Genomic DNA, 25,653 nt, shown 5'->3' on the forward strand with positions numbered 1-25,653 from the left:
GCAGCCAAGTCCCGAGGAGGGTGAGTAGGGCTCATCCACCCTCAGCCCTCTCTCACTCCCCCCTCCCCGAGGCAAGAGGTGCAGGTGAGGCTGCCTCCAGGGTGAGGGGATTTGGGTTCATGTTGGCGAGGCTGCTAGTGACAAACAGCTTCCTCATCGTACTTTATGTTGAAGGAGATCCCACCAGAGAAAGTGTGTTCTTAGGGGTTCAGAGTTGCCTTCTTCAGGGTCCCCAGGTTGGAGGGGTAGGGGGTGCCCTGAGATCCCCTTACCCGTAGCCTGGCTTAGTGTAAATTGGTTTTAGGACTGCTGCCTTCTCCAGTGTAAGTGAAGGGTCCGGGCCAACCTGAGACCCCAAGAATCTGAGGTGGGGATGAGGGTAGGACACACGCAGGCACACATACAGGATGAGTGGGGGGTCTCTGAAGAGGAATTTCACTGACTCCCTGTCCTGCTCGGAACTGGCCTTTGCTCTAACCCTCCCATGTGACACTTGCTGGTTGGAAGCCCATAGGAGGACATGTGTGTCAGCTGCCGCTGATGACTTAATTACTTTACAAGAAAAGACCAGATCCTGGTTACAGGATCACAGAAGGTTCCTGAACTCAGCATACTTCCTCCCCGCCCTTAGCTCCCCTTGGAAGCTGCTGGACCCCCTCCCACACAGGGCCAGGGAGCCATCTTAGCTGAAGTCTGGCTCCCACCTTTCCCAAATGAGTCCTCACCTGTGCCCCGCTCGGGCGCGGGGTTCTTCTCTGCCGCCCAGGGTCTAAGCCTATTTCACAAACTGCTCCGGGTCCTACCTGGTGTGCACTCATCCCAGGGACTGACGTAGGTGTCCAGCCCCGAGACTGGCTGAGCGTTGTCCAGGCTGCCAGGCCTGCTCTCCCCCGGCAGCTGGATACTTCCGTGACTGTAAGGCCTGCCCACCGGCTGCCGGTCTAGCTCCCTGCTGGCGGGGGCCACCAGACTGTTGTGGTGGGCTGGTCCCAGTCTCTGCTGCCTGATGTGCCCTCCCGCCTGGAGGTGGTTCTGGCTCTAGGTCTTGGCTTCTCTCGGCCAGCCCCAGAAACCAGCTGCCCCCAGCCGGAACGTCACTGGCTCCCCCTCACCTGAAGCACGGGTACTTTACAGCCTTCCTGGGAGCGCTGGAAAGTGGCCAGGTTTGGGAGCTTACTGCCTTGCAGGGCAGGCCAGCCACAGTTTATAGTTGTGCCTACAAGGACGCTTGGGCCGTTTAGTCATTCCTCGTGGTCCTCCCTGTCACTTCCGTTCGGGTGTCCTTGTTCAGCCGGGGACAGAATCCTGTCTCCCTTCCGTGTAGCTGCCCTTTACACATGTGGAAGGTAGCATCGTGTTCTGTTTCGGTGTCCTCCAAGCTAAACAGCAGCTGTGCTCAAAGACCTCACACGAGACGTGGTGACTAGAAGGTCCTGCAAAGAGTCTCTGGTTTGCCAATTGTCCTCTTTAAATATGACACTTGGACAAAATGGTCCAGCTGTGATCTGATACACGCAGGACACAGTGGACTACTGTTGCCTTTGAGCCAGACGCTGTTGGTGCTGACTCCGTTTCCAGCAGTCATTCCACACTGCTCACTCGGCGTGCATCCAGCAGAATTTTCTGGAATCTCTGTGACCCATGTCTTGGTGTGTGGGCACAATCCTGGAGGGGGACGACCCTTGGTGTGCAATGCCAACAAGGCATGTGAAGGGCTGACGTGAGGGTATGTGGGAGTCTGCGCCGAGGTAGGGGGAGCCGTGGAGGAAGAGAGAGAAGGCCGGAGGTCACGGAGGAGAGCAGAGGGACAGACTCAGGCAAAGGTACGTGGCAGGACAGGGCCGAGGCTCCAGTGGATCGGTGTGACCCAGCACAGAGCAAACAGAGGAGTTGCAGGAATAGAGTCAGCCATGCCCATGGCTCTCACTTTGTTTCCTGTGGCTGGTTTTCTCAGCTTTGAGGTGTCCTTTGGCCCTGCAAACTTCAGTGGCCACCCTGTCCCACCCCTGCATAACCTTCTAACAACTTTAGGGGCCGCATGGTTTGGAAAATAGAAGAACATCCTGGATGTGGAAGTGCACACTTGAAAAAGACCCAACTCGTCCCAGTGAAACCTAAGCGTCCCACCCTATTCCATCAGCGCCACCCCCTGAGCTCACCAGTCGCCCCCAAGCACAAGCACATGGACTGAAGGACACATCCCCTGTGGACGGTCCAGAGATCTGGAGCACCAGCCCAATGAGGAGGCTTCTGGGTGGAAGACTAGGAGGGCCCCAGCCTTAGAGTTCTGGGCCTCTGCTCCCTGGGGTCACGGTTCATCACTGTCCTCTGACATCTGTGTGTTAACTACCAGAAAGGTGCCCAGCCTCAAGCTTTGGGAGTCCAGAGTTCTTGAGTCTTATTATGTCATTGGTCACATAACCAGCTCAGGTTCCCTTTCATCTTCCTCCTGGAGGTCAGACTGCCAGCCCTCCAATCACATGGCCAGCCCGTCCCTTAAAACTATCTAAGGACCTGAGGACACTCCTCCACCCCTGTCACCTCTTGAGCCTAGACTCAGATGTGGTCGAAAGGAGCCTCTTATGAATAACAGCAGACGCTCCTAACAGATAGGAGATAGCAAGGGTTTTAGGCTCTCTGTGCCAGGAACTGGGACAAAGCTGAGATACAGTCTTTATTACATCCCCTCTGATAAGTCCACGCGTTGTCTGGAGCACAGCGGGGTGTGGAGTTTTTACTCACTGCCAGCGAGAGGGAAGAGTTAACGATGGTGGTGGCCTGGCAGGGAGGAGGCAGTAGAGATGAAGAAAAGTCTATGGAGGTGAGATTTATGGTTTTGGTAAACCCAACGAGACTGGCTGATGGATTCCATCAGGGCTGGGAGGGGAAGTGTGAAATAAAGGAAGAATCCCAGGTATCTGGCACCTGACCCCAGCCCATCCTGACCCCACGTCTGGCCCATCCACTGAGATCCACAGGAGCAAATCTGGGGAGCGGAGGAAAAATGAAGGGTTTTCCTCTGGGACATCCCAGGGTACTGACAGGTTGGCAATTGGGCAGCCCTGTCAGGAACTAGAGGATTGTCTGGGCGAGCTAATCCTGGGATCCGGAGGAGAGGCCCAGGCTGTGCCCTGGGAGGGAAAGCCAGCAGAGAAGGCCAGGACGTGCCCACAAAGTGGGAGCCCTGTCAGGAGTGTGGGTGTCAGCCAGGGAGGACATGCACAGGGGTGCCTGTCATCGGGGGACGGGGCACTGGAAGCACCGAGGACTTGGGAGGCTTTGACCAGCACAGCTGCCCTGAGCCATGGAGTGGGAGGGGAGGCCTGGAGGCTATAGGAGGGGTTGGTTATTTCCAGGTGCTTGGCCCGAGTGCGTACCCGAGTGAGGCAACCACAGGACATTGTGGGGTCAGGTGTGAGGTCCCTCTCCTCCCCTCCCTTCTCTTTCCTCCCTCTCCTTTCTCTTCTCCCTCCCTCCCTCCCTCCTTTCCTTCCTTTTCTTAGTTCTTAGGACTGGACCTATGAACACATATTTAAATGCTGATGGAGAAATTCCTGTTGTCCTCTTGTGCTGGGCCTGCAGCCATTCTTGCCTTGTGGCCCTTGTGGTGATCCTGAATCGAGTCCCGATCTGTGAGCTATTTAAGGGGGTAAAATCAGAAAGGTCTGGTGGCAGGTTGTCTGTGAAGGGATGGGGAGCTGTCCCCTAGGCCTCCTGTGACCTAGGAGTAATGCCTTTTCCTTAAAAAATTGGGAGGAAGGTACCAGAGCCAATCGACCCGAAAGATTACCTCCAAGGATTTGCTGCTTCTGCAAAACTTGGGTTTCCCTGCAGGCCAGTCTGTGATGATAATGACAGGTTCGGTGGCTTTTCCCAGGGTCATGGGGACCCTTTGCATGTTCACAGGGCGCCAGGTGCTATCCTCAGCATAAACAAAACAGACCCTGCCCTCTGGACTTTGCAGTCCACTTCCAAAAGCCTCCTCACAAAGGAATGAGTCACTTTTGGTCTGTGTCAGGCATGTTGGGTCACGAGGCCACTAATGAATCACTGATGTTAGCATCCGAGGAAGCTCTAAAACCCAGACCAACAGCAAATATAAAAACTTGGCATAGAAAGCATTCATCTCTTGTTTCTATTATCTGTCGCTGTAACCTCAAATGCGTAGTCTTAGCAATGCCAGCTAAGCCATCGTGGCTTCATTACAGCCACCGCGGGCCCTTACCCACCTGCCACTTCCCCGGGACGAACCCCTCAGAGCGCCCTGCAGACGCTGATGCAGGAAGTGGGGTTAGGATGGCACCTGTCCCCTGGGCATCCACAGTGGTGACTTGTCTGTCCCCAGGCACTTTGAAGACGGCGTTCTTCTTCTTCGCCTCCGTATGCGCCTGGTATTCCGGGTACCTGCTCGCAGAGCTCATTCCAGAGGTATCCCTGACCAGTGCTGTTTATAGCATCTGGAGCATCGCCGAGAAGCCCCGCCTCAAGGGTGAGTACCACAGCTCAGCTGCGGGGTGTGCGGGTTCTGGCCTCAGCTCTGCCCCAGCTGGCCATTTTATGTTGATGATGATGATGATGGTGATGATCACGAAAGTGAAGAGGAGGGGAAGGGTGGAGGAGCGGGAGGAGGAGGAGGAGTTCCCACACCTTTCCAAGGTAGATACCCCTGCTTATCCCCCCATGAGACCCCAAGGCAAATTATGATGTTAGGAGAACAAAGAAACTTCATTTCCAAGATGTGTTAAATAAAAATATGCATTTGGAATACAACTTAATTTGGGAATGAAGTGAAATCACAAAATCTTCATTAGAATCTCCATTGGAAAATAGGTGGGACACTCAAGGAGTAATCTATACCCCTTTTTGGAATCTCATTGTAAATAGGTATGCTGGCATATTTTTAATACAGAAAAGATTATAGAAAATTAATTTGCACAAATATAAAGAACTGGGTGATGATTTGGACACTGCATTCCTCCGTACCTGTGGAGTACCCAGGGTAATGGTAATCCCTGGCTTTGGGCAGGGTTCAAGGATGAGCGTAGCTGCTGCCATCAGCATGGGAACCTCTGTTACTCTTGGCTCAGCAGAGTGACTCTGACACCCTCCTGGGAGTGTTTGTTCTAAACGTCCCAGTGACTCCTCACGTCTGGTCCGATGTGAAATGAAGGAGCATGTTGACGTGTGAGATCAGTGTTGGGCATGGAGAGAAAGGGGCTGAGGAACCAGAGACACATACCGAGCACTTGTCCCCATGGCTGAGCCGCCTGGACTGAGCCCACCTGCGCTTGGCCCTGATGTACCACCCTCATCTTGGGCTTTCACCCTAATCCATGGGTTGCTTTTCCACTTCATAAACTGTTCTCTTATTTTTTTTTAAAAAAAAGATTTTATTTATTTATTTATTTGCCAGAGAGAGCACACGTGTGCACAAGCAGGGGGATCAGTAGGCAGAGGGAGAAGCAGGCTCCCCACTGAGCAGGGAACCCAATGCGGGACTCGATCCCAGGACCCTGGGATCATGACCCGAGCCAAAGGCAGACGCCTCACTGACTGAGTCACCCAGGCATCCCTAAACTATTCCCTTAAAATGACCCAACTCCCTGTGTGGCCTCGGAGGCCCTACAATTCTGGCTTTGGGTTTTCTGAAGTTAATTCTTACCCTGCGAGTCTGTGCTCCCCTGGGTGCATGCCATCCTCACGTTGTATGCTGCCCCCCGACCCCTGCCCTGCCGTCTCTACGAGATTGTAAATCTGAGCTCATTCCGAGTCCCCTGATTCTCCCTGGGTTTCTAGACCTGCCCCCTCTCTTCCTTCTCCGGACCCTTGGCTGTTGTTTGGAGTCCACGTGCCGACCGCTCCGGGTCATCCTATTCCTCATACTGAATGAGAGGACTTCACATCAGTCTAGCTCCTTCATGAAAGAGGCTTGCTCGCCTGGAAGGACAGAGAACCCCGTGGCTCCCTCTCTCCCCACAGGCCTCAGTGTCCCTCCACCCTTCCCCCCCACTGGCATGGGCCAAGGCTGCTCAGGTTTTATTTTCTCCTGCCCCATCTCCCCATTTTCCATGCCAGTCCTCCCCAACCCCTCTGAGGTGTTTCAGGACATCTTTATGTTTGAATACCTCATCGCAGAACCAGCTGTCCTATTTTATGGACGTGTATCTTGGTGCCAAAAGGTGCTGCCCTCTCAGTGGGGCGCAGGGGGCTGTTCGGGGCAGGCTGCAACTGTGAACACCAGGCCTTTGTCCCCGTGCCCCGCCCCCTCTTCTGTAGCTCTCACATTTGTGCCTTGCCCGTTTTCTGTGAGATGGTTCTGTTCTTGTTGATTTGCAGGGAGTTTTTTGTATACGTCTGAAGCTGTCAATGCTTGTTCCCCACATGGCACGTATCACAGTCAGCGGTGATCTGTCCTAGCTTGCTTTCCATCTCTTGCATTCACCGTATGAGAGCTACTCTGTTCCCTGCCGTCCCTGTAGGGCTGAGGACGGCATGCGGTGTTCAGCAAGTACTTTGTCAATAAGTGTCTGTATAATGAGAATTTGTGCATCCGTGGACGAGTGAGTGGTTGGACTCCACATACACCCCCATACACAGCTGGTGACCCCAGGCCTCGAAGGTCGGTTTCAGGAGAGTGAGTAGAAGGAGAACCCTGTTGAAATTTTCTCCCGTATACTTCAGATGTGAGGTCATTGAATCATTTTCTTAGAAGCTCTGGTGAGACGGAACCGAGCCAACCAAATCAGCCCTGTCGAGCCACCTTCCTAGATTCTCAGCCAAGATGGAATGAGCTGACAACCGCTGAGCGGCTGCGTCGCAAGAAAAAGCCAGAAAAACTACGTTTAATTCTAATTTTGCCACTGACTCGTTGTCATTGCCTTTGGGATCCCTCCTGTGTCATGCGGAAGGGACACTGCCGGTGTCTCTATGTCTGAGGCTCTTTCTGGTTCCAAAATGAACCCTCCCTGGCAGGGTGCTGCGTCCTCCAGAGAACCACGCTAGCTGGTAGGGCCTTAACAACCTTACCTGGCTCCTGTTTCCATGCCCGCGCAGCAAGGGCACAGAAGCAGCCAGGCCACTGTCTCTGGGGGGACATGGGGACAGAGGTCCAGGGGAGGAGACACAGCACCGCGCCCACACAGCTCTCTGTGGGGTTCGGCATCCTTCCACATTGGCACCACCCAGCCAGACGAACTGGTGTGCTGACAGTCTGTCCCACTTCACCGTCCTCGGGACACCCAAGAAATCATGATCACTGACTGTCCAAGAGACCAGCACTCTTCGGGTGTCTTCTGGGCTTTTATTTCTGCAGACTGGACTTTAATCTCATCTAGAACAATGAGGCAAGTTGACATGGCTGAAATGTGACCGAACACACTCCAGTAGCACCCTTCTTGTTTGCCTGGCACACACAGCAGGAACACATTTCTGGAATCACCTTCCTCATTTAAAGGGGTGAGGGCAGTCATGGTTCCCAAATCAGGAAGTATTTCAGAAAGACAGATTCCTGGACTCCACTCCAGGAAATTAAGAATCTATGGGTTCAACATGGAGCCTAAGAACCTATTTTTGTTTTAGTGAATGTAAGGATAAGAAATAAGGTAAAAGGGCGCCTGGGTGGCTCAGTTGGTTAAGCGACTGCCTTCGGCTCAGGTCATGATCCTGGAGTCCCGGGATCGAGTCCCACATCGGGCTCCCTGCTCGGCAGGGAGTCTGCTTCTCCCTCTGACCCTCCCCCCTCTCATGTGTTCTCTGTCATTCTCTCTCTCTCAAATAAATAAATAAAATCTTTAAAAAAAAAAAGAAATAAGGTAAGACTTCCCTCAGCAAGAGAATGATTTCTAAGGCTGAAGTTCACAGCAGGAGGCCCGCCATGTTGGAGCCACATGGCCGATCAGGGCCCTGGGTCTTACTTAAACCAACAGGCAGGCTCTTCAGGAGACAGGGAAGCAGGATACTGACGAGCAGGCCCGCTGTTCCTCCTGGCTGGGCATCAGCTCCTACATATTCATGTGGGCTTTACTGTTCAATCTTGGGGAAAGAAATTTCAGGAAAATGTGCCGAGGACCTAGATGTAGCACAGTATCTGGTACTTAACAGATATTTTTGGAACAAATATCTGGGAATTAGGGAGTGAATCTGGTGGGGAACATGGTGGGGAAGAGGCAGGGTTTGGAAAGACTCTGTCTTCTGAGAAGATGTGTCTACACCTCCACACCCCCACCCCGAATAAAGAATATGATCTTCTTTCTTTGGTCCCATAATGACAGTGTGGGTTTCTAGGGAATGGGTAGAAGGTTAAACGAGCCTTTTTGAAATGCACAGACTACCCAACTGTTCCCAGGCACTGCGAGAAAATACCACCTCCATGTCATCCCTGGTCACTAGATCCACGTTGTCCTTGGAGAATCTGATGAAAATCAAGTGCCTCCCTTGTGGAAAATGCACCTGTGCATACCCACATGAACGGCACCCGCATTTTGCTGGGGCCTCTGAGTGGCAGGGCTGTAGGTTTGGAAGACCTGCCCTCGGCACTCCTGGCAAGGCATGGGCTCCGGCGCCCGGGGATGCTGGCTGCCATGTGGACAGCAGGGCCTTTGCCTGGACTGCTGCTGACCGCACAGGATGAGGAGGTGATGGGAGATTATCCATATGAGCCTCCCAGGGATGGCGGCACTGGGAAACTCCAGCTTCAGGCCTTTGGGAGAATTTCCAGGGTAAGGGTGGGAGAGATGGGCAGGCTGAGTCTTGTCCAGTACTGTGCTTGCTCTGCTGGACTGGTCACTTTTTTCCTGTCTCTGAGCCCCAGCCAGGTGGAGCAGAGGGGTCACCAGCAGGAGGGAGAATAGGTAATAGCTCAGGTTGGGACCCAGCCCACACTGCCCCACTAGTCCCTATGTTTCCTCCTGACCTGCTTCACCCAGGTCCCTCTCCCACGTAGGGTCCTGGCTCCTGGCTTTAAAACAAAGCAAAATACCTTTTCCTGTTACCCTCGACACTTTGGTATTAATCTGCTGTGGTTCTGTCTCTAAATTACCATATCCTGTGGGGGTCAGGAAGTACGATGTGCCCTCATGGCCTTATCTCTTGAGATCTGTTGGGTACATGGGGGACCATCCACCTCTGCCAGTCAACACGTCACACCTGTCAGCATGCCCAGCACATTCAGGACAGATTTAGGTCCTTTTCATCATTAGGTTGAGAGGCTCACGTGGCCAGTACAGTCCTACAGCCTGTGATGATGGCGAAAGGACCCGCAAACAATGTCCTTCTCTGAGAGCAGAGGGTGGGTTCCATTTGGGGAACAGCAGGGTCCACCCAGAAGTGAGCGAGTCTGTGTGCTTGTTAAGGGGATAGCGTTCCCTACAGTAAGGCAATGCAGGTAACAGGTAGAATAAATGTGGATCCATCCCACTTTAATAGGGGCGCCTCGGTGGCTCAGTCGCTTAAGCGACCGACTCTTGATTTCAGCTCAGGTCATGATCTCAGGGTCCTGGGATGGAGCCCCGCATCAGGCTCAGAGTCTGCTTCTCTTCCTCTTCCTCTGCTCCTCCCCCTGTTTGCACACATGTGCTCTCTCTCTCTCTTTCTCTCAAATAATGAGTAAGTCAATTTTTAAAAGAAAAGTATTTGCTCTAGATTGGCTATATACACAGGATGTCCACAAGTCAGGAAACAGGACATATCTACTTTTTTCTTTTTTTTTTTTTTAGATTTTATTTGAGTGAGAGAGAGAGAGAGCACACAAGCAGGGAGAGCTGCAGGTAGAGGGAGAGGGAGAAGCAAGCTCCTTGCCCAGCAGGGAGCCTGATACCTGGCTCGATCCAGGACCCTGGGATCATGACCTGAGCCGAAGGCAGACGCCCAACCAACTGAGCCACCCAGGCGCCCCAGAACATATCTAACAGTATGTTACATTTTCAAATATTATGCTCAATGTGTTTTTAGGTAAATTACCTCTACATTTAAAGTAATGGGTATTATTATTAAATTTTTTAAAAGGGTGCCTGGGTGGCTCAGTTGGTTGAGCGACTGCCTTCGGCTCAGGTCATGATCCTGGAGTTCCAGGATCGAGTCCCACATCGGGCTCCCTGCTCAGCTGGGGGGTCTGCTTCTCCCTCTGACCCTCCTCCCTCTCATGTGTTCTCTCTCATTCTCTCAAATAAATAAATAAAATCTTTAAAAAAATTTTTTTTAATAAAGAGCTAAAAATACTGTAGTGCCCCAAATCCAGAGACACTGAGAATATACTGTATTTATAGCACTTTTTCATGTTAATGGTTGGACCCCTTGCTTTAAATTCAGGAATCTGGAGATTGAGAAAAAACATAGGGAATATATTACTTGAAAATTTATGTGAGTAACATACTGCTTAAGTATGTTTAATCTGTGTTTGCCAACTTTGCAGATGCTCTCTGTATGCATAGAAAAGTCCGGAAGAAAATATGCCAAAGAGTAAAACAGTTAAGATTCTTTAGAGTGAAGATATGTAGGATTTTTTTCCCTTCATTTTGCGTTTCTATTACTTCTGATTTTCTTCTGCAGACATTAAATTAGGAAAAGTAAAATCCCATGGGCCTTTCTTGTTTAAAAAAATAGACTAATGGGAAGAAAAACTGGCAAAGGTGGACCAGAGCTACAGCCTTTGGTGTTCAGGAAGCCTCACCGTCCCTCGTGGCTTTTGCATGGGGCTCGGGGCAGGGACAGGGTTCAGAGTCTCTGACGTTGGGAGATTTCTCCTCTGAGGGGCAGATATCCACTTAGTCGGTCAACAAACACTGGGGCAGCTGGGTGTACCGCACGCCACCTTGGGGCTGGTGCCGCCATCCCTGCCCTCGTGGGGCAAGGGAACTATAGGATACTGGAGCGCTGAGTGTCAAGAAAAAGAAAAGAGGACAGCGCGGGAGCTCAGCCTCGGGGGTGGGGCCGGTGAGGAGGAGGGGGGTGATGTGAAGGGTGGGAAGGGGTGCGTGCTCCCTGGAGAACTCTGTGTGCCCTACCCCTCCCCGGGGCCCCCAGACTGGGTGCACACCGGCTTCCCTGTGCTTACCCAGAAGCTCTGCCCCACCCGCTCAGCAGGGCAGCACGCCGGGCCTTCCCAGTGTCTGTGTGCACCCCGACTCCCCCCAGCAGGGCCTTCCAGGCCTCACCACTCGGCCAGCTGTACCTCACAGCCGTGTGCCCTACAGCAGAGAAGTGCAGCCCCCGTCTCCAGTGAGACGGGGCGAGCCAGAGCACTGCCTGCGTCTTTGCACTGGGGACTTGGGATTCAAACCTGAACTGAGCCCCCGTGGGGGGATCCGTGGTCAGTGACAGACAGCCACCGCTACCTTGGGGTGAGCAGGGAGGCGCACGCGGTGGTGATGGCCACAAAGCACCCAGCAGGCGGAGGGGTGGCCTCGGGCAGGTCCCCAGTCCTCCCCAGTTGCTGAGCCCTGTAGTGTGGGGGTGCTGGGGAGCCCTCTCCCTGGCCCGCTCATCGCACGCCCCACAGAGGAGCCCAGTGCCTCAGGCTCAAGTGAAAGGAAAGGGGTCCGCCACGGCCAGAGTGGGGTCTGGGCGTGTGTGCGCGCGCGTGCGTGTTTCAGGGTGTATAAATGCAGAAGCTGGATAGATGTTCCATACGTGGCTGTTTCTTTGCTCGCCAGCACTCTCAGACCCAAGGGAGCTCTCTTTAATTGTGATACGAAATGCACGTGTGCCGAGAACGTCAGGGGGCTGACCCTTCCGAAACTGTGATGCTCACTCCACATCCCCTCCCTTCTGCATGTTTGTTATTGTTAGACAAACGCAGATGAAATCAACTGTATCTTTAGGGGGATTTCTGACGCTGCTGCTGAGAAGTTGGTGACCCCTTCTCCCCTCCCGTAGGGACTTGCCAGCGTGAAGTCCCGGGATAGGAGGCCCGCCGTTCACGGTCGGGCAGTGGGTTCCTCTGATAAGTCCTTGCATGATGCTGACGCCTCCATTCTTGTTTGCTGCAGCCCCAGCCCCTAAAAGGCAGAAATGTGACCACTGGACCCCGTGCCCCTCGAACACCTACGCCTACCGCTTGCTCAGCGGGGGCGGCAAGGACAAGTATGCCAAAATCTGCTTTGAAGATGAGCTGTGAGTACCCGTGTTGAAGAAGAAAACATAGCTGTCCCACTCGATTCTTCCCCTTCTCCGGGGTGGGCCAGCCACTACGTCTGCCCTCGGGAGGGAGAGGCATGGCCCTGATCCCGGGCAAAGGCCGGGAGCCTTGGGGGGGACTGAGCATGCTCCCGGGCAGAGGCCGGGAGCCTCGAGGGGGATTGAGCATGCTCCCTAGGCCTTCCCTGGGGAGGACAAGCTGCCCCCCGGGGCTGGGTGTATCCCTGCGTGGAACTTTCCTTTGACTGCAGGAGAAACAAATATGTTGTGCTTTGCTTTGAACGTGTGTCCTGACCCTTCCAAGTCACAGAAACACCAAAATTCAGCAGACGCAGGGTCGCTTCCATTTTATTGTATGAGCCTCACCATCAAGGAGTAAAGCAGGGGCTCTTTCTCTCGGCAGCCCGCACCTCCTTGTTCCAGGTCTGTGTGACTGGCTGACCTAAATAAATCCCGGCACCTGGGACTGCCCTGGCCTAATGTTTGCACTTGCTTGGGCAGCCACACCAAAGTGCCACAGACCGGATGCTCAAACAACAGACATTCATTCTCTGGGTAGGTCTGGAGGCTGGCCGCCCAAGGTCAAGGTTGGGTGGGGTTGCTTCCCTCTGAGGGCGGTGAGGGAGAGTCGGTCCCAGGCCGGCTGCCTGTGTGCTCACGTGGTCTTCCCTCTGCACGTGTCTGTGTCCTAATTCCCCCTTTAAAAAGGCCACCAGTCATAGGGATTAGAGCCGACCCTAAGGACCTCATTTTCACTTAGTCACCTCTTTAAAGGCCCTGCCTCCAAATAAGGTCACGTTCCGGGGATCTAGGTGTTAGGACATCAGCATACGGATTTTGAGAGACCATAGTTCAATCCATACCACCTGGCCTGAGGATGCTTAGGCCATACAGTAATTACTACAAAGGAGACCGAGCGCCGGCTGTTCCCAGCACTGGGGAGGAAGTCTTTCCCTGTGATGCACCCCTTTTCCCCAAACTGGGTGCACCTTCCTTTCTCGTCGGCTGGATCACCGCGGTAGCCCTCGGCCCTCGCTGCCCGTCCCTCGCTGCCACCGTCCTTGTCCTCCCAAGGAGTGTGTGGCACACTGGGGCGCGAGCTGCGCTGGGCTCAGCTTCCCCTCCTTGCCTGGTCCCAGCTCATCCCGTCCGTACTGGCAGGTGAGTGGAAACCACACTCCCTTCTGCGGGTCCATCGCTTACCAAAGGCCTACTTCACTCAGCCAGGGAGTTTCTGGGTAGACATTCCTCTGCACGCACCCCCGGGTGGGGCACTCGGTGGGCCAGTAATTCCAAGAAACGTGGCTCTGCTGCTGTAGCAGCTTGCGTCCACACTTCAGGGTCCCCCACCTCAGCCCCGCTGACACTGCGGGCCAGCGACTCTGTGTCGTGGGGGGATGCTGGACAGTGTGGGGGTAGCAGCATCCCGGCGTCCTTCCGCTGGATACCGCGGGCCACCCCGTCCAGCTGTGACAACCACACATGTCTCTGGGCACTGGCATATGTCTCCCGGGTGGTCACATCATTCCCTTCGCCACCAAGAACTGTAACACCTGGAGAAAGCAAACAGATTTTCCAGCATCCGTGGTGAATGCCAAATGGTAATTTTGTGTGGGGCCGTGGAGTTTGAGAGGTGAGTGTACCCTTGAATGGGATTGTCAGTGAGGTCCGTGGATGAGACAAGGTGGGGATTCAGCTCGAAAACTGAGCAGGATCCCATGGGAAAGAAGCGGGGAGACCTGGGGGCAGGCGGGGACAGTGGGATGGGGACGCTCATCCAGAATCACGTCGCCGGAACGGGAGTTGTTCCAAGTCAGACCGCAGAGCGGGGTTTCCACTGCTCCATGGTGCCCGAAGCCTTCCCTGACCATTCAGAGCAAGAGCATCGTGCTTACCTAGTGCAGCCTAACGCACATATACATCAGCTTCGTGTGACTTCCTGTGAGGTGTGCCATTTGTCACCCCCGCCGTGCAGACAAGGAAACGGATTCACAGACAGGTTCAGTAACTAGCCCCCCAGCACACAGCTAGTCAGCGGCAGCGCCACTGGCGTCCAGGGATGTGCTGCGTAGACCGACTTGAACCCGGTTAGCTAATGGAGCAGCTCACTGTATGAGCATGTGGGATCCACATGCAGCTTGCCTGCTCTCAAACAGTGTTCCAGATGGTCTTTAGAAACAGTGTGGTATAAAGCAGGGGAGACTCAAATAACAGCAGGTTAAAAGGAACAGAGGAGTGAACATGAGCAGAGACCTAAGGAGAGCGATTCGCTTGGGTTAGCACTGTGTTTCGTTGTAATCAACTCATGGAGTAAAAAGTGCTGGGTTGTGGTGATCTCATCATCTTATAAAGAAAAGATATGTTTATGTAGAAAGATAAGCAGTTTTCTGCCGCTCATTTCCTTTGCACAACCAGCCCTCCCTGGGGACAGCCACCTTCCGTCTCTCTTTCCTTCCTTCCCCGTCTCCACGGAGCAGGCTCATGCTCCCACTTCTTGGTTTTCTGTGTTAGGCATTATCTATGGACCGGCCCCTCGGTAGGTGAGCAATCTCCCGTCATTGACGCTCCTGTCTTCAGTTATCGTACTGACTGTGCCGCTTTAGTTTGATCAAGATCCAGCGTTTGCATTATTAAGACCACGAAAAGAAAATCCAAAGGGCTTTACTTGATGTGAGTGTTTTATCTCCTGAGGAACAGTTGGGAGAACAGTGGTCAGAAAGTCCAGACCTCAGCAGTCACAGCTCCGCATACGAAGCAGGAATAAGCGCACTGTTTTCTAGTGTGATTTGTTACGGGAGACGTACATTCATTACCTGTTCATACTGAAAAGTCACACTGACATGGGAAAGCTTAATTTTAAGGTAAGAGTCAGCATTTCAGTTATGTGACTGTGAGTGTTCGGTGACATAGTCAAATGGTGGCCTCCAGGTTTATTTGCTTTTTTTTTTAACATGGCTAAGTGAAGGTTCTGTGTGGCTGAAGCATGTTGTGTATGATGGTTGTGCACCGTTGATTTTTGTTTGTTGTTGGCTTGCTTGGTTTTCCGTGTATTTACATCAGTTTAATCCCTAAGCATTCCTCCAGTGAAAATAAATCTAATGTCACCTCAGATACTCATCAGGCTCATCTTCGGGAGCCTTCTGGCCCACTCGGGTCCGCAGGCTGGCTGTTGGGGCACCGTGCGGCTGTTGCCTGGCATTCCTGTCCACTGTCATCCTGGAGTAACCTGGTATCCCTCTCTGGAGTTGGAGCTCCTCTTTCTGGGTTACAGCACCTTCCACTCTCCTAGACTCCTCCTTTGTTTTGCTGAAGACAGGGCGATCAGACATCATCTGGGTGGGGTCCCCAGTCAGATATGGAGGATGATCAACTATCAGAGGGAAGGGGATCTGGATAAACTGACTTACCAGAGTTCTTCTAAAACTGGCCACTGCAGAGGTGAACACAGAAGTCCAAAAGTCAGGCCTAGTTAAAGAAGGAGCTCAGGGGAGCCCAAGGGGAGTTTGGTGAAGGAGAGAATCTGTGTGAGCACAGAGGGACACCAAGCAGGTCCATTCCTGGAAGATGCAGGCTCTGCTGCGGGCCATCGTGGATTCCAGATGCCCTTGTGGCCTTGCTGAAGCCTCCTGAGACTGCATGGCAGCCTAAAGCACGTCCAGCCAGGCTTTGTCCCCCTCTCCTTTGCTTAGGGTCACACTAGTACTGTGGTCTGACAGCTCTCCCCACTTAACCAAGCCCCTTCCCCATCTCCTCTTGTAGGCATTTCCCTGGACACAGATTCTTGTGCATTTTATCCTGTTCTGATATCTGCTCCTCAGAGGACTCAGATTAGCACAGTAAGAATGATTGTTTCCCCACAGTCTGTCCAGCACAGCATGTTGACAGACACTTTGATCTCTGCCATTCTGAGAGATGAAAATTGAAGTCTCTGATTAGGTTTTTACCTTCATTGCTTTTGCTGAGTGAATTGAGGATCTTTTATGCTAAGAGCCTTTGTATTTATTTTCTGTAAACTATCTGTTTATATCTCTTGCCCATTTTCACCTCTCTCACTGGCCTTTTCTTACTGATTTACAAGATTCCTTCTATATTAGTTAGGCTTTTTTGTGTGTTGTAAAAATCTTCTCCATATTTTATCTTTTCAGTTATTAGAATGGTATTTTTAAATATGCTTATGCCCTAGTTAATATATGAGCTTTAACAAAGCAAAAAAAAAAAAAATACAAACCATATAGCGAAAGCAAAATCTTTAAATTTTAAAAAGCAACAAAAACAGAAAGCAACCCAAGTATGGTGATATCACAAAGAACGAATATATCTCACATAAAAGTGGTCTGAAAGCTGCCAATGAAGGGAGAACAACTCTTAGATTAGATCACAGCACATAAACTCCCAATAATACTGCAGATAAAACACACACACATACCAGAGAATTGAGGTCACGGGGCAAACCGATGCCCTGAAAATGGGACAGACAGGTAGATTCACAGAATCACACCTCAGCTAGAGCCAACATCAGGCAGGAATCCTTCAGAGGCAACTGACTAGTTGCTAGAGACTGAGTTTGGACTATTTTGAGAGATTAAAACTCCTAGAGGAGCCCCTACACTTTCCTGAGTTTTTCTGCCAGGAAGCCCGCCAGGCTCTCAGAGTGAAGATCAAAGAAAAATCCCCTCATGCTTTTGTCAGGGGGAAGGGAGAGTAGCCATTCTGAAATATGCCCACAGTGTTCTGTTCTCCTTAACAATGGCCCCGCCTTCAAGGGAAATTGTTTTACCAGATACTAACTGGCCTGTGGGAGGGAAATACCCAGCATCAGCTCCTTCTCACCTTCCTGTCTCACCTAAGGAGTCAAAAAAAAATATGGCCGGGGCGCCTGGGTGGCTCAGTCGTTAAGCGTCTGCCTTCGGCTCAGGTCATGGTCCCAGGGTCCTGGGATCGAGCCCTGCATCGGGCTCCCCGCTCGTCAGGAAGCCTGCTTCTCCCTCTCCCACTCCCCCTGCTTGTGTTCCCTCTCTCGCTGTCTCTCTATCTGTCAAATAAATAAATAAAATCTTAAAAAAAAAAAAAGAAAAAATATGTCCACCTGTGAGGGCCACCGCCTAGCGGCACAGGCTCAGCAAAAGACTGAGACCCAATCTTAGGACTGCAGAACATTTCCTCATCCCCCACATCTTACCACCACATAAATAAAGCTCCTTAAAAATAACAGGGGGTCACAGCTCAAAAGAACCACAAGGCTAAACCCAATTTTAAAGAGAGTCTGTAGGATACTCAGACATAGGGGAGAAATTTTAATCGTTGACACCTGTAGCCACAGTAAATAACAAACACAGCGCACTCCTAGCCAGATGAACATAAAGATTCACAGTACATTTTATTTACCTCTGTTCCTTTTAACTGGCATACCATGTCTGGCTTTCAACAAAAATAACAAGGCATACTAAAGGCAAACAGCACAGTTTGAAGAGATAGGGCAAGCATTAGAACTTACCTCCAATATGGCAGAAATTTTATAGTTAGCAGACCAGGAATTTGAAACAATAATGATTAATATGCCAGAGGCTCCAATAGAAAAGGTGGATGGAATACAAGAACAGCTGAGTAATGCAAGCAGGGAGATGAAATTCCTCAGAAAGAATCAAAAGGAAATAGTGGAAATTGAAAAGACTGTAACAGAAAAGGAAAACACCTTTGATGGGCTCATCAGTAGACCAGATACAACCAAGGAAAGGATCAGTGAGCTTGAGGATATGTCAATAGAAATTCCCAAACTGAAAGAGGAAGAAAAGGAAAAAAAGACTAAAGGAAAAAACAAAGACAGAACAGAATATCCAAGAACAGTAAGACAAGTACAAAAGATATAATGTGTAATAGGGAACCAGAAGAAGGGAGAGAGAAAGGAACAGAAATATTTGAAGTAGTGTTGCTGAAGATGTTCCAAAATTATTAACAGACACCAAACCACAGATCCAGGGAGCTTAATGATACTAAGTAAGATAAATACCAAAAAAATCTACACCTAAGTATGTTATATTCAAACTACAGAGGACCAAAGGCAAGGAGCAAATCTTGTAAGAAGCCAGAGGCAAACAAACCAAAATGAAAAAACAGCTTACCTATAAAGAAAGAAGGATAAGAGTTACATTGGGCTTTTTTTGTTTTTCAGAAACCATGCAAACAAAAAGAAAATGGGATGAAAGCAAAGGGTTGTACCTGTGAGATTCCCATCAGTGTATGAGAGTTGATCCACCATCATACTTACCAACACTTGTATGGTCAGTCTTTCTAATCTTGGGCATCCTAATAGGGGTACGGTGGTATCTGACTGAGGTTTTAGTTTGCATTTTTCTAATAACTAATGATAGTGCACCTCTTTTTTATGTGTTTATTTGCTATATGTATATCTTATTTAATGAAGTATCTATTTAAGTCTGTGGTCATTTTCATTTGGTTGTTTTCTTATTATTGAGATTTCTTTATATATGCTGTATACAAGTCCTTCATCGAATACATGATTTACAAATATTTTCTCCCTGTTTGTGGCTTGTCTTTTTCTTCTCTTAACTGTGTTTGTCAAAGAGCAGAAATTCCTAATTTTAATGAAGTCCAGTTTACCAGTTTTTTATTTTAGGATCATACTTTCTGTGTCATATCTTAGATCTTTTTGCCTAACTCAAGGTCACAGAAATTTTCTTCTATGTTTTCTTTTAGAAATTTGATAGTTTTAGATTTTTCATTTCATATCCTGTGAGATACCCATTTGGGGTTAATTTTTGTGTATGGTGTGAAATTTGGATTGAAGTAATTTTTTAATGTGGATATCCAATTGTTCTAGCACCATTTATTCAAAATACTATCTTACTCTAGTGATTTTCCTTTGCACCATTAGCAAAAATCAAGTGACCATACATGTGTGTATCTAATTCGGGATTCTCCATTCTCTTCTATTTATATGTCTTTTTACTATATACAATGTCTTGATAAATGTAGCTTTGCAGTAATTCTTGAAGCTCAATAACATAATTTCTTCAGTTTTGTTTTTCATTTTCAAAATTATTTTCACTATTCTAGATTCTTTCCATATCCATAGAATTTTAGAATCAGCTTATAAATTTCTACACAAAAGCCTGTTGGCTTTTGATTGGGATTGCGTTGGAACTCTAGATCAATTTGGGGAAAATTGACATCTTAACAATATTGAATCTTTTACTCAATAAACATAGTTAGCTCTCCGTTTACTTAAATTTTCTTTAACTTGATTCAGAGATGTTTTTATGGCATTCAGTGTACACATCTTGAAGCTCTTTTATTATATTTATCTCTTAAGTATTTCATTTTTGATGCTGTAGTATATTTTTAAAAATTTTAATTTCCAACTGTTCATTGCTAGTATATACAAATAGAATTGATTTTTGTATAATGATCTTATATCCCACAACCTTGCTAAGCTCACTTATTAGTTCTAGTAGTTTTGCTTTTACATTGGATTTTCTACATAGATGGTAATGGTCAGCTAACCACCCCCCCCCCCAATAAAAGGCAGTTTTACCACTTTCTAATCTGCATGCCTTTGCTTTCTTTTTTTGCCTGATTGCACTGGATAGAACCTCCATTATAATGCTGAATGGAAATGATGAGAGTAGACATCATTGCCTTTTTCCTTGTCTTGGAGAGAGAGCATTCCATCATTCATCATTAAGTATGATGTTAACTAGGGATTTTTCACAGAAGCCCTTTATCAGGTTGAAGAAATTCCTTCTATTTCAAGGTTTCTGAGAGTTTTTAATCAGTGATGGGTATTGGATTTTGTCAGATGTTTTTTCTACATCTCTTGAGGTGATTATATGGTTTGTCTTTTTTAGTCTGCAAATATGGTGAATTACATTTTTGAATGTTAAATCAATCTTGCATTTCTGAGATAAATCCCACTTGCTTGTGATACAGTATCCTTTTTATATATTGTTGCATTCAGTTTGCTAAAATTTTGTTAAGAATTTTTGTATCCGTGTTCATGAGAGATATTGGTCTGTGGTTTTCTTGTGGTTTTTTTTTTTCCTCTGGTTTTGGTATCAGGGTGGAATGTGTTGGTGAGTATTCTCTTCAATAGTCTGGGAGAGTTTGTAAAGAATTGGTATTATTTATTTAAGGGTTTGGTGCAATTCCCCAGTGAAGCCTTCTGGCCTAGAGTTTTCTTTATGAGAAGATTTTTAACTACAAATTTCACTTTCTTTGATAAATACAGAGCTACTCAAGTTACCTGTTTCTTCTTGAGTGAGCCACATTATTTTGGGGTACATAAAGGAAAACTGCTGTACTCTGAGTGCATTTGTACTCTGGTCATCAAATGTGTGGTAATTTTTCCCCACATCAAGCAATTATCTGCAACACCAGCTTGGGGGGGGTGGGAATCTACAATTCAATTCAATTCTGATATATCTACTTGAAGATGGCCTCAGACCCTACAGGTTAAGGGCTTAGTCTCACAAGACATTCCCACCGCCCCATTCCGACTTCAGATGCCAATCACAAGTCCCAGATTATCAGTATACTTCTGACTGACTGCCTGTAAATCAGAGTTCCCATGCCCCCCTCCTTGGGTTTGGTAATTTGCTAGAATGGTTCACAGGACTCAGAGCAACACGTTTACCAGTTTGTTGTAAAAGAATATAATAAGGAATACAGACATATACTTGAATATACTTATATGTAAGTGTACTCATACATGTATATATACATATATAAAAAACATATACATGAATGTATATTAATTATGCATACACAATTTGCTTATTTTTGATGTAAAAACAAACCCCAGAAGGATAAACCAGAAACTAAAATAAATTAATGGACATGGGAACAGGGGATGAGGAGAACAAAGTGGAGGGTATAGAGAAGATTTCTTTGGGTATGATTTTATTCTGTCCACATAATGGTGATTTTTGAACCATGTGATGTATTGCATATTCAAAAATTAAATAAAATCCAAAAAAAAACAAAGAAACTCTAGAATTGAAAATAAGCTGAAATAAGTCCACACATACATCAAATGTGTAATATAATCACATGTCTGTTGGTGCACACGTGCATATATTTCAGTTGGATATTATTTTGGGGGATTGCACAACTATCCTCAACTTCCATGATCTCCAAGAGGGACTTGTAAGACTCAGGAACAGCTAATATTTACAGATAAGATTTATTACAGCAAAAGATACAGAACAAAAGCCTCTGTATGATCTGCTGGTGGTGAATTGTCTCAGTTTTCATTTCTCTGAAATACCTTTATTTCATCATCATTGCTGAAAGATATTTTTCCAGGTTGTGTTTCAACCCATTCAGATGCTGTTCCATTGTCTTCTGGCTTCCATTGTTTCTCTTGAGAGTCAGCTAACAATTGAATTGCTGAGGCGATGAAAGTAACAAGTAACTGCCTTTTTCCCCCTCTCCGATTATCTTTAAGATTTTTCCCTTGCCTTTGGTTTTCAGCACTTGTACCCTGCTGTGTCTGTTGTTATTGCTTTATCTTCTTTGGGGTTCGTTGTGCTTCTTAAATATGTATGAATCAAAGTCCTTCATCACATTGAACAAATTCTCTATCATTGCATCTTCTGCCCCATTTACCTTCTCCTGATCGATCATCTGAGACCCCTGACAAACATATGTCAGATCTTATTATTATATTCTCTATAGCTTTCAGTCTGTTTTGTATTTTCCATCTTTGTATCTTTCTTTCATTGTAGGCAGAGCTGTTTTCCTCTGAACTGTTGCTCACCAGATCTTCTACGGTGCCTGATCTGCTGTGAAACCCCTCCATTAACTACTGATTGTAGTTGTTACATTAATTTAGATTTAGAGCTTCATTTTGTACTTCTTCTAATCTTCATTTTTTCATAGTTTCCAGCTTGAAATGTTTTGCTTTTATTTATTGTCTTCATTAGCATATTAAGTATAGTTATTTCGAAATCCTTTGGATAATCTGTTTGGAGCCCTTATGAGTCTGTCACTATTATCTATTATTTTCTGCTGGTTTCACTGGTACTTGTTTATGTCGGCATCTTTTCTCATATGCCAGGTGACATTTGATAGCATGATAGAGCATGTATTTGAGAAATTGTGGGTTTTTTTAAAAAAAAAAAGATTTTATTTATTTGAGAGAGAGAGAGCATGAGTGGGGGAAGGGGCAGAGGGAGAAGCAGACTCCTCACTGAGCAGGGAGCCCCATGCGGGGCTTGATCCCAAGACCCTGGGATCATGACCTGAGCCAAAGGCAGACGCTCAACTGACTGAACCACCAAGGCACCCTCTTCATTTTTTTTTAATTGAGGTATTAGATGGTATCTTCTTTTTCTGAGGATTTTTGCTTGCTTATACCAGGAACTTGGAATCATGACCAGAATAGAATGATCTGAATAAATGTTAAGGACTGAGATTTTGGGGGACCCACCCGGTTGACTTAAAATTTGGCTGCGGTTATTCAAGTTCTGATCTATTTCTGGTTCATTCTTATTTTTAAGATTCAACCATTTTTGACCCCAACCCAAATAAGATTGGAGGATGTAACATGGCCTTCTCTTTGGTGGGCCCTGTCTTCCAACTTTTGTCCCCCAGGCCTCACCTCACGTGGTTGTCAAAAGTGCTACTCATCTCCTTTGATACTTTTTCTGGAATTAGCAAATGCTTCTGAGGCAAAGTAGCTTTACTTGCTGGGCTCACCCACTTGAAACTTAAGTGTCCCCCCACATTCTGGCTTCAGAGCTCTTTATTTCCTGTTAGGTCTCCAATATAGTCAAATAGATACTCTTTAAATCCCATTTTTAAATTTTCCTCTATGAGAAGTTAGGTTCAGATTACCCCCACTTTCCATTATCATAAATGGAAGTTTCTTTTTCTCTTTCAAGATATTATAGAATATTCTCTAAAATTGTCAAAAAGCTACCCTTCTGGGCGCCTGGGTGGCTCAGTCGTTAAGCGTCTGCCTTCGGCTCAGGTCATGGTCCCAGGGTCCTGGGATCGAGCCCCACATTGGGCTCCCTGCTCAGCGGAGAGCCTGCTTCTCCCTCTCCCTCTGCCTGCTGCTCACCCTGCTTGTGCTCTCTCTCTCTCACTATCTCTCTCTGTGTCAAATAAATAAATAAAAAATCTTTAAAAAAAAAAAAAAAAAAAAAAGCTACCCTTCTGAAAAGGACTTAGACTAGAAAGCCCCCAGGGGAGTTTAGATAAATGTGTCAAGAGCAGAATATTATAGTGCTGTATTCACTACTCCCAAGCATGGGAAAAGGAGGAAAACTTTCAAATTCTATTTGTGATGCCAGCATATCACTGACTCTAAAACTTGACAGAGGGAGGGTGCCTGGGTGGGTCAGTCGTTAAGCGTCTGTCTTCAGCTCAGGTCATGATCTCAGGGTCCTGGGATCAGGCTCCCTGCTCAGCGGGGAATCTGCTTCTCCTTCTGCCCCTCCCCCTGCTTAAGATCTCTCTCTCGTTCTCCCTCTATCAAATAAATAAATAAAATCTTAAAAAAAAGAAAAACTTGACCAAGGGTGCACGCACACACACACAGAATTCTAGGATCTTCAGTAATAAATACCATCTCCAGGAAAGTCAGTCTTCATACTGGTTTTAGGGCACAGTTCATTTGAAGTTGATCCTATTCTCCAATTTAAAAATGGAAATTAAGTGAAGTAATAGAAAGTATTTATTTGAGGAGCTAAGCTGGGTTACATTTTGTGGCTGGATTAAAGGATCACCAAGAGTCCAGCAAGGCCTCCATCAGTACGAGGCAAGAGGGTGTATACGTGGGGAGCAGACTTGGGTCAGATCCGTGCCCAGCTGATCCACCTCTTACGACTTCCTATCTGTAAGGTGGAAAAATGAATGCTCAGGAGGTAGTTGAGGATTCAGTGAGGAAATGTTTGTAAAGAGCCTGTGCTCAACAAATCCTAGATTTTCCCCTCCCTGGCCATTTGTCTAGATTGTAGGATTAAGGGCAGTTTCCAGGTTCCCCGAGGGACTTGAGTCTATAGAACCTTGGGGGTGGGTATGTGCGGAGCGAGGATGGGGGTGATTCTCAAGGGAGCTGAGCCAAGGCCCGTGCGTATCTTCAAGGAAATGGTAAGTGCCAATGGCTGGGGCAGTGGTTCTGCCACGAGAAGAGCTTATGGAACAGGGAGCCCTACTCATTGCTTCGTGAGAAAGGGATTCTTTGACTGACTCTTATTTTCATTTCAGGCTCATGGGAGAAAAGACTAGAAATGTTGGAAGAGGGATAAATATTGCCATTGTCAACTGTGAGTTATTAAATGTTCTCTTTCAAACTTCTCTAAAAGTTCCGTGATTGCATTTTCAAAGATACGTTGGGTTTTTGAGGATTTTTGCGAATGATCTAGTCTAGGCTTATTTTTTAAAGCATTTTAAAATTATTTGATTATTTTTATAATACCTCACTTTACAGATTGTGGTTCCTGGAAAAACAAAAAAAAAGAGTCCGAGGCTCCTGGCTGGCTCAGAGGAACGTAGGACTCTTAATCTCAGGGTCCTGGGTTCGAGCCCCATGTTGGGTATAGAGATTACTAAAAACAAATGAACTTAAAAAAAAAAAAAGTCAAATATAAATAGGCTTTTAAAAAACCAAAAAAGAACCAGCAGAAGGCAGGGGTCAAATCAGATAAGCAGGCTGTGGGGCACAGACCATCCTGGAGTCACCCTTGGATTCCTGGTGACCCTGCAGAGGTCACCCCACCTTTGTGAGAAAAGCCAACTAGGGCCTCGGGGGAGCAAAGCTTGGCTTCCTCTTAGGCCTGGGGAAGCACGCTGTCACAGTTGCCACTGGGGGTCCGTGACCATGAGACCTGTCAGAGGTTTGGGGAAAGGGTTCTGTGTGCCATATCTGGGAGCACGCAGAGCACGCAGTCCCCTGACCTTGGGGCTGTGGGACAGAGACAAAACACACCCACTCTGAGAATCCCGCTGGAAAACCTAAAGTACGAAGCAGAGGAAGCTGAGGGGGCGCTCTGGGGTTCCCGTAGGAGAGGCAGGGGCAGCAGGAAAGAGTGGAGGGTCCAACTAGCTGGAAGCCGTGGGAAGGAAGTTCTAGAGCAGCTGATCAGCCGGCCTCCTGGACACAGGAGCGTGCCGTTTGAGCAGCTCGGTGCCACAGATGGACCCCAAGTCCAGTGAACGTTCTTTTAAAAACTATTTCTTTTATTTTCAGATATGACTGGGAAAGCAATAGCAACACAGTATTTTGATATGTTTGGAGGTGGTAAGAAAACTCTTCTCATGAATTACAAGCATGAAGATAAACAAAAGTGTCAAACATTTTTATTTTGTCTACTAAAAAAGTTGCCAGAAGCTCATAGGAGTATTCTAGAACAGTCTTACACAAGCCCTCCTTGTCTGTAATTGAGGTCGTATGATCGAGTTTGAAGGCGTTATCTAGAAAATGTCTTCTCTGGTCACACTTGTCCTGGGCCTTTTATTTGTGTTCCTTCATCAGATAATAAGAGAAAACATTTTTTT

General features: G+C 47.9%; 1 protein-coding gene across 1 annotated transcript in view; it reads left to right on the plus strand.

Annotated features, from left to right (window-relative positions):
- Positions 1-4,296: 4,296 nt before the first annotated feature.
- The window catches only part of FAM3B (FAM3 metabolism regulating signaling molecule B), a 28,554-nt gene continuing 7,197 nt past the window's right edge, over positions 4,297-25,653 (plus strand). Inside the window, exons 1-4 of the mRNA XM_032392536.1 lie at positions 4,297-4,489; positions 11,985-12,108; positions 24,364-24,422; positions 25,346-25,396. Coding sequence (XP_032248427.1) covers positions 4,297-4,489; positions 11,985-12,108; positions 24,364-24,422; positions 25,346-25,396 — 427 coding nt within the window. The remainder of the gene's footprint in view (positions 4,490-11,984; positions 12,109-24,363; positions 24,423-25,345; positions 25,397-25,653) is intronic.

This window comes from Phoca vitulina, unplaced genomic scaffold (genome assembly GCF_004348235.1).
Source record: "Phoca vitulina isolate PV1807 unplaced genomic scaffold, GSC_HSeal_1.0 scaffold68, whole genome shotgun sequence".
NCBI classification, from domain to species: Eukaryota; Metazoa; Chordata; class Mammalia; order Carnivora; family Phocidae; genus Phoca; species Phoca vitulina.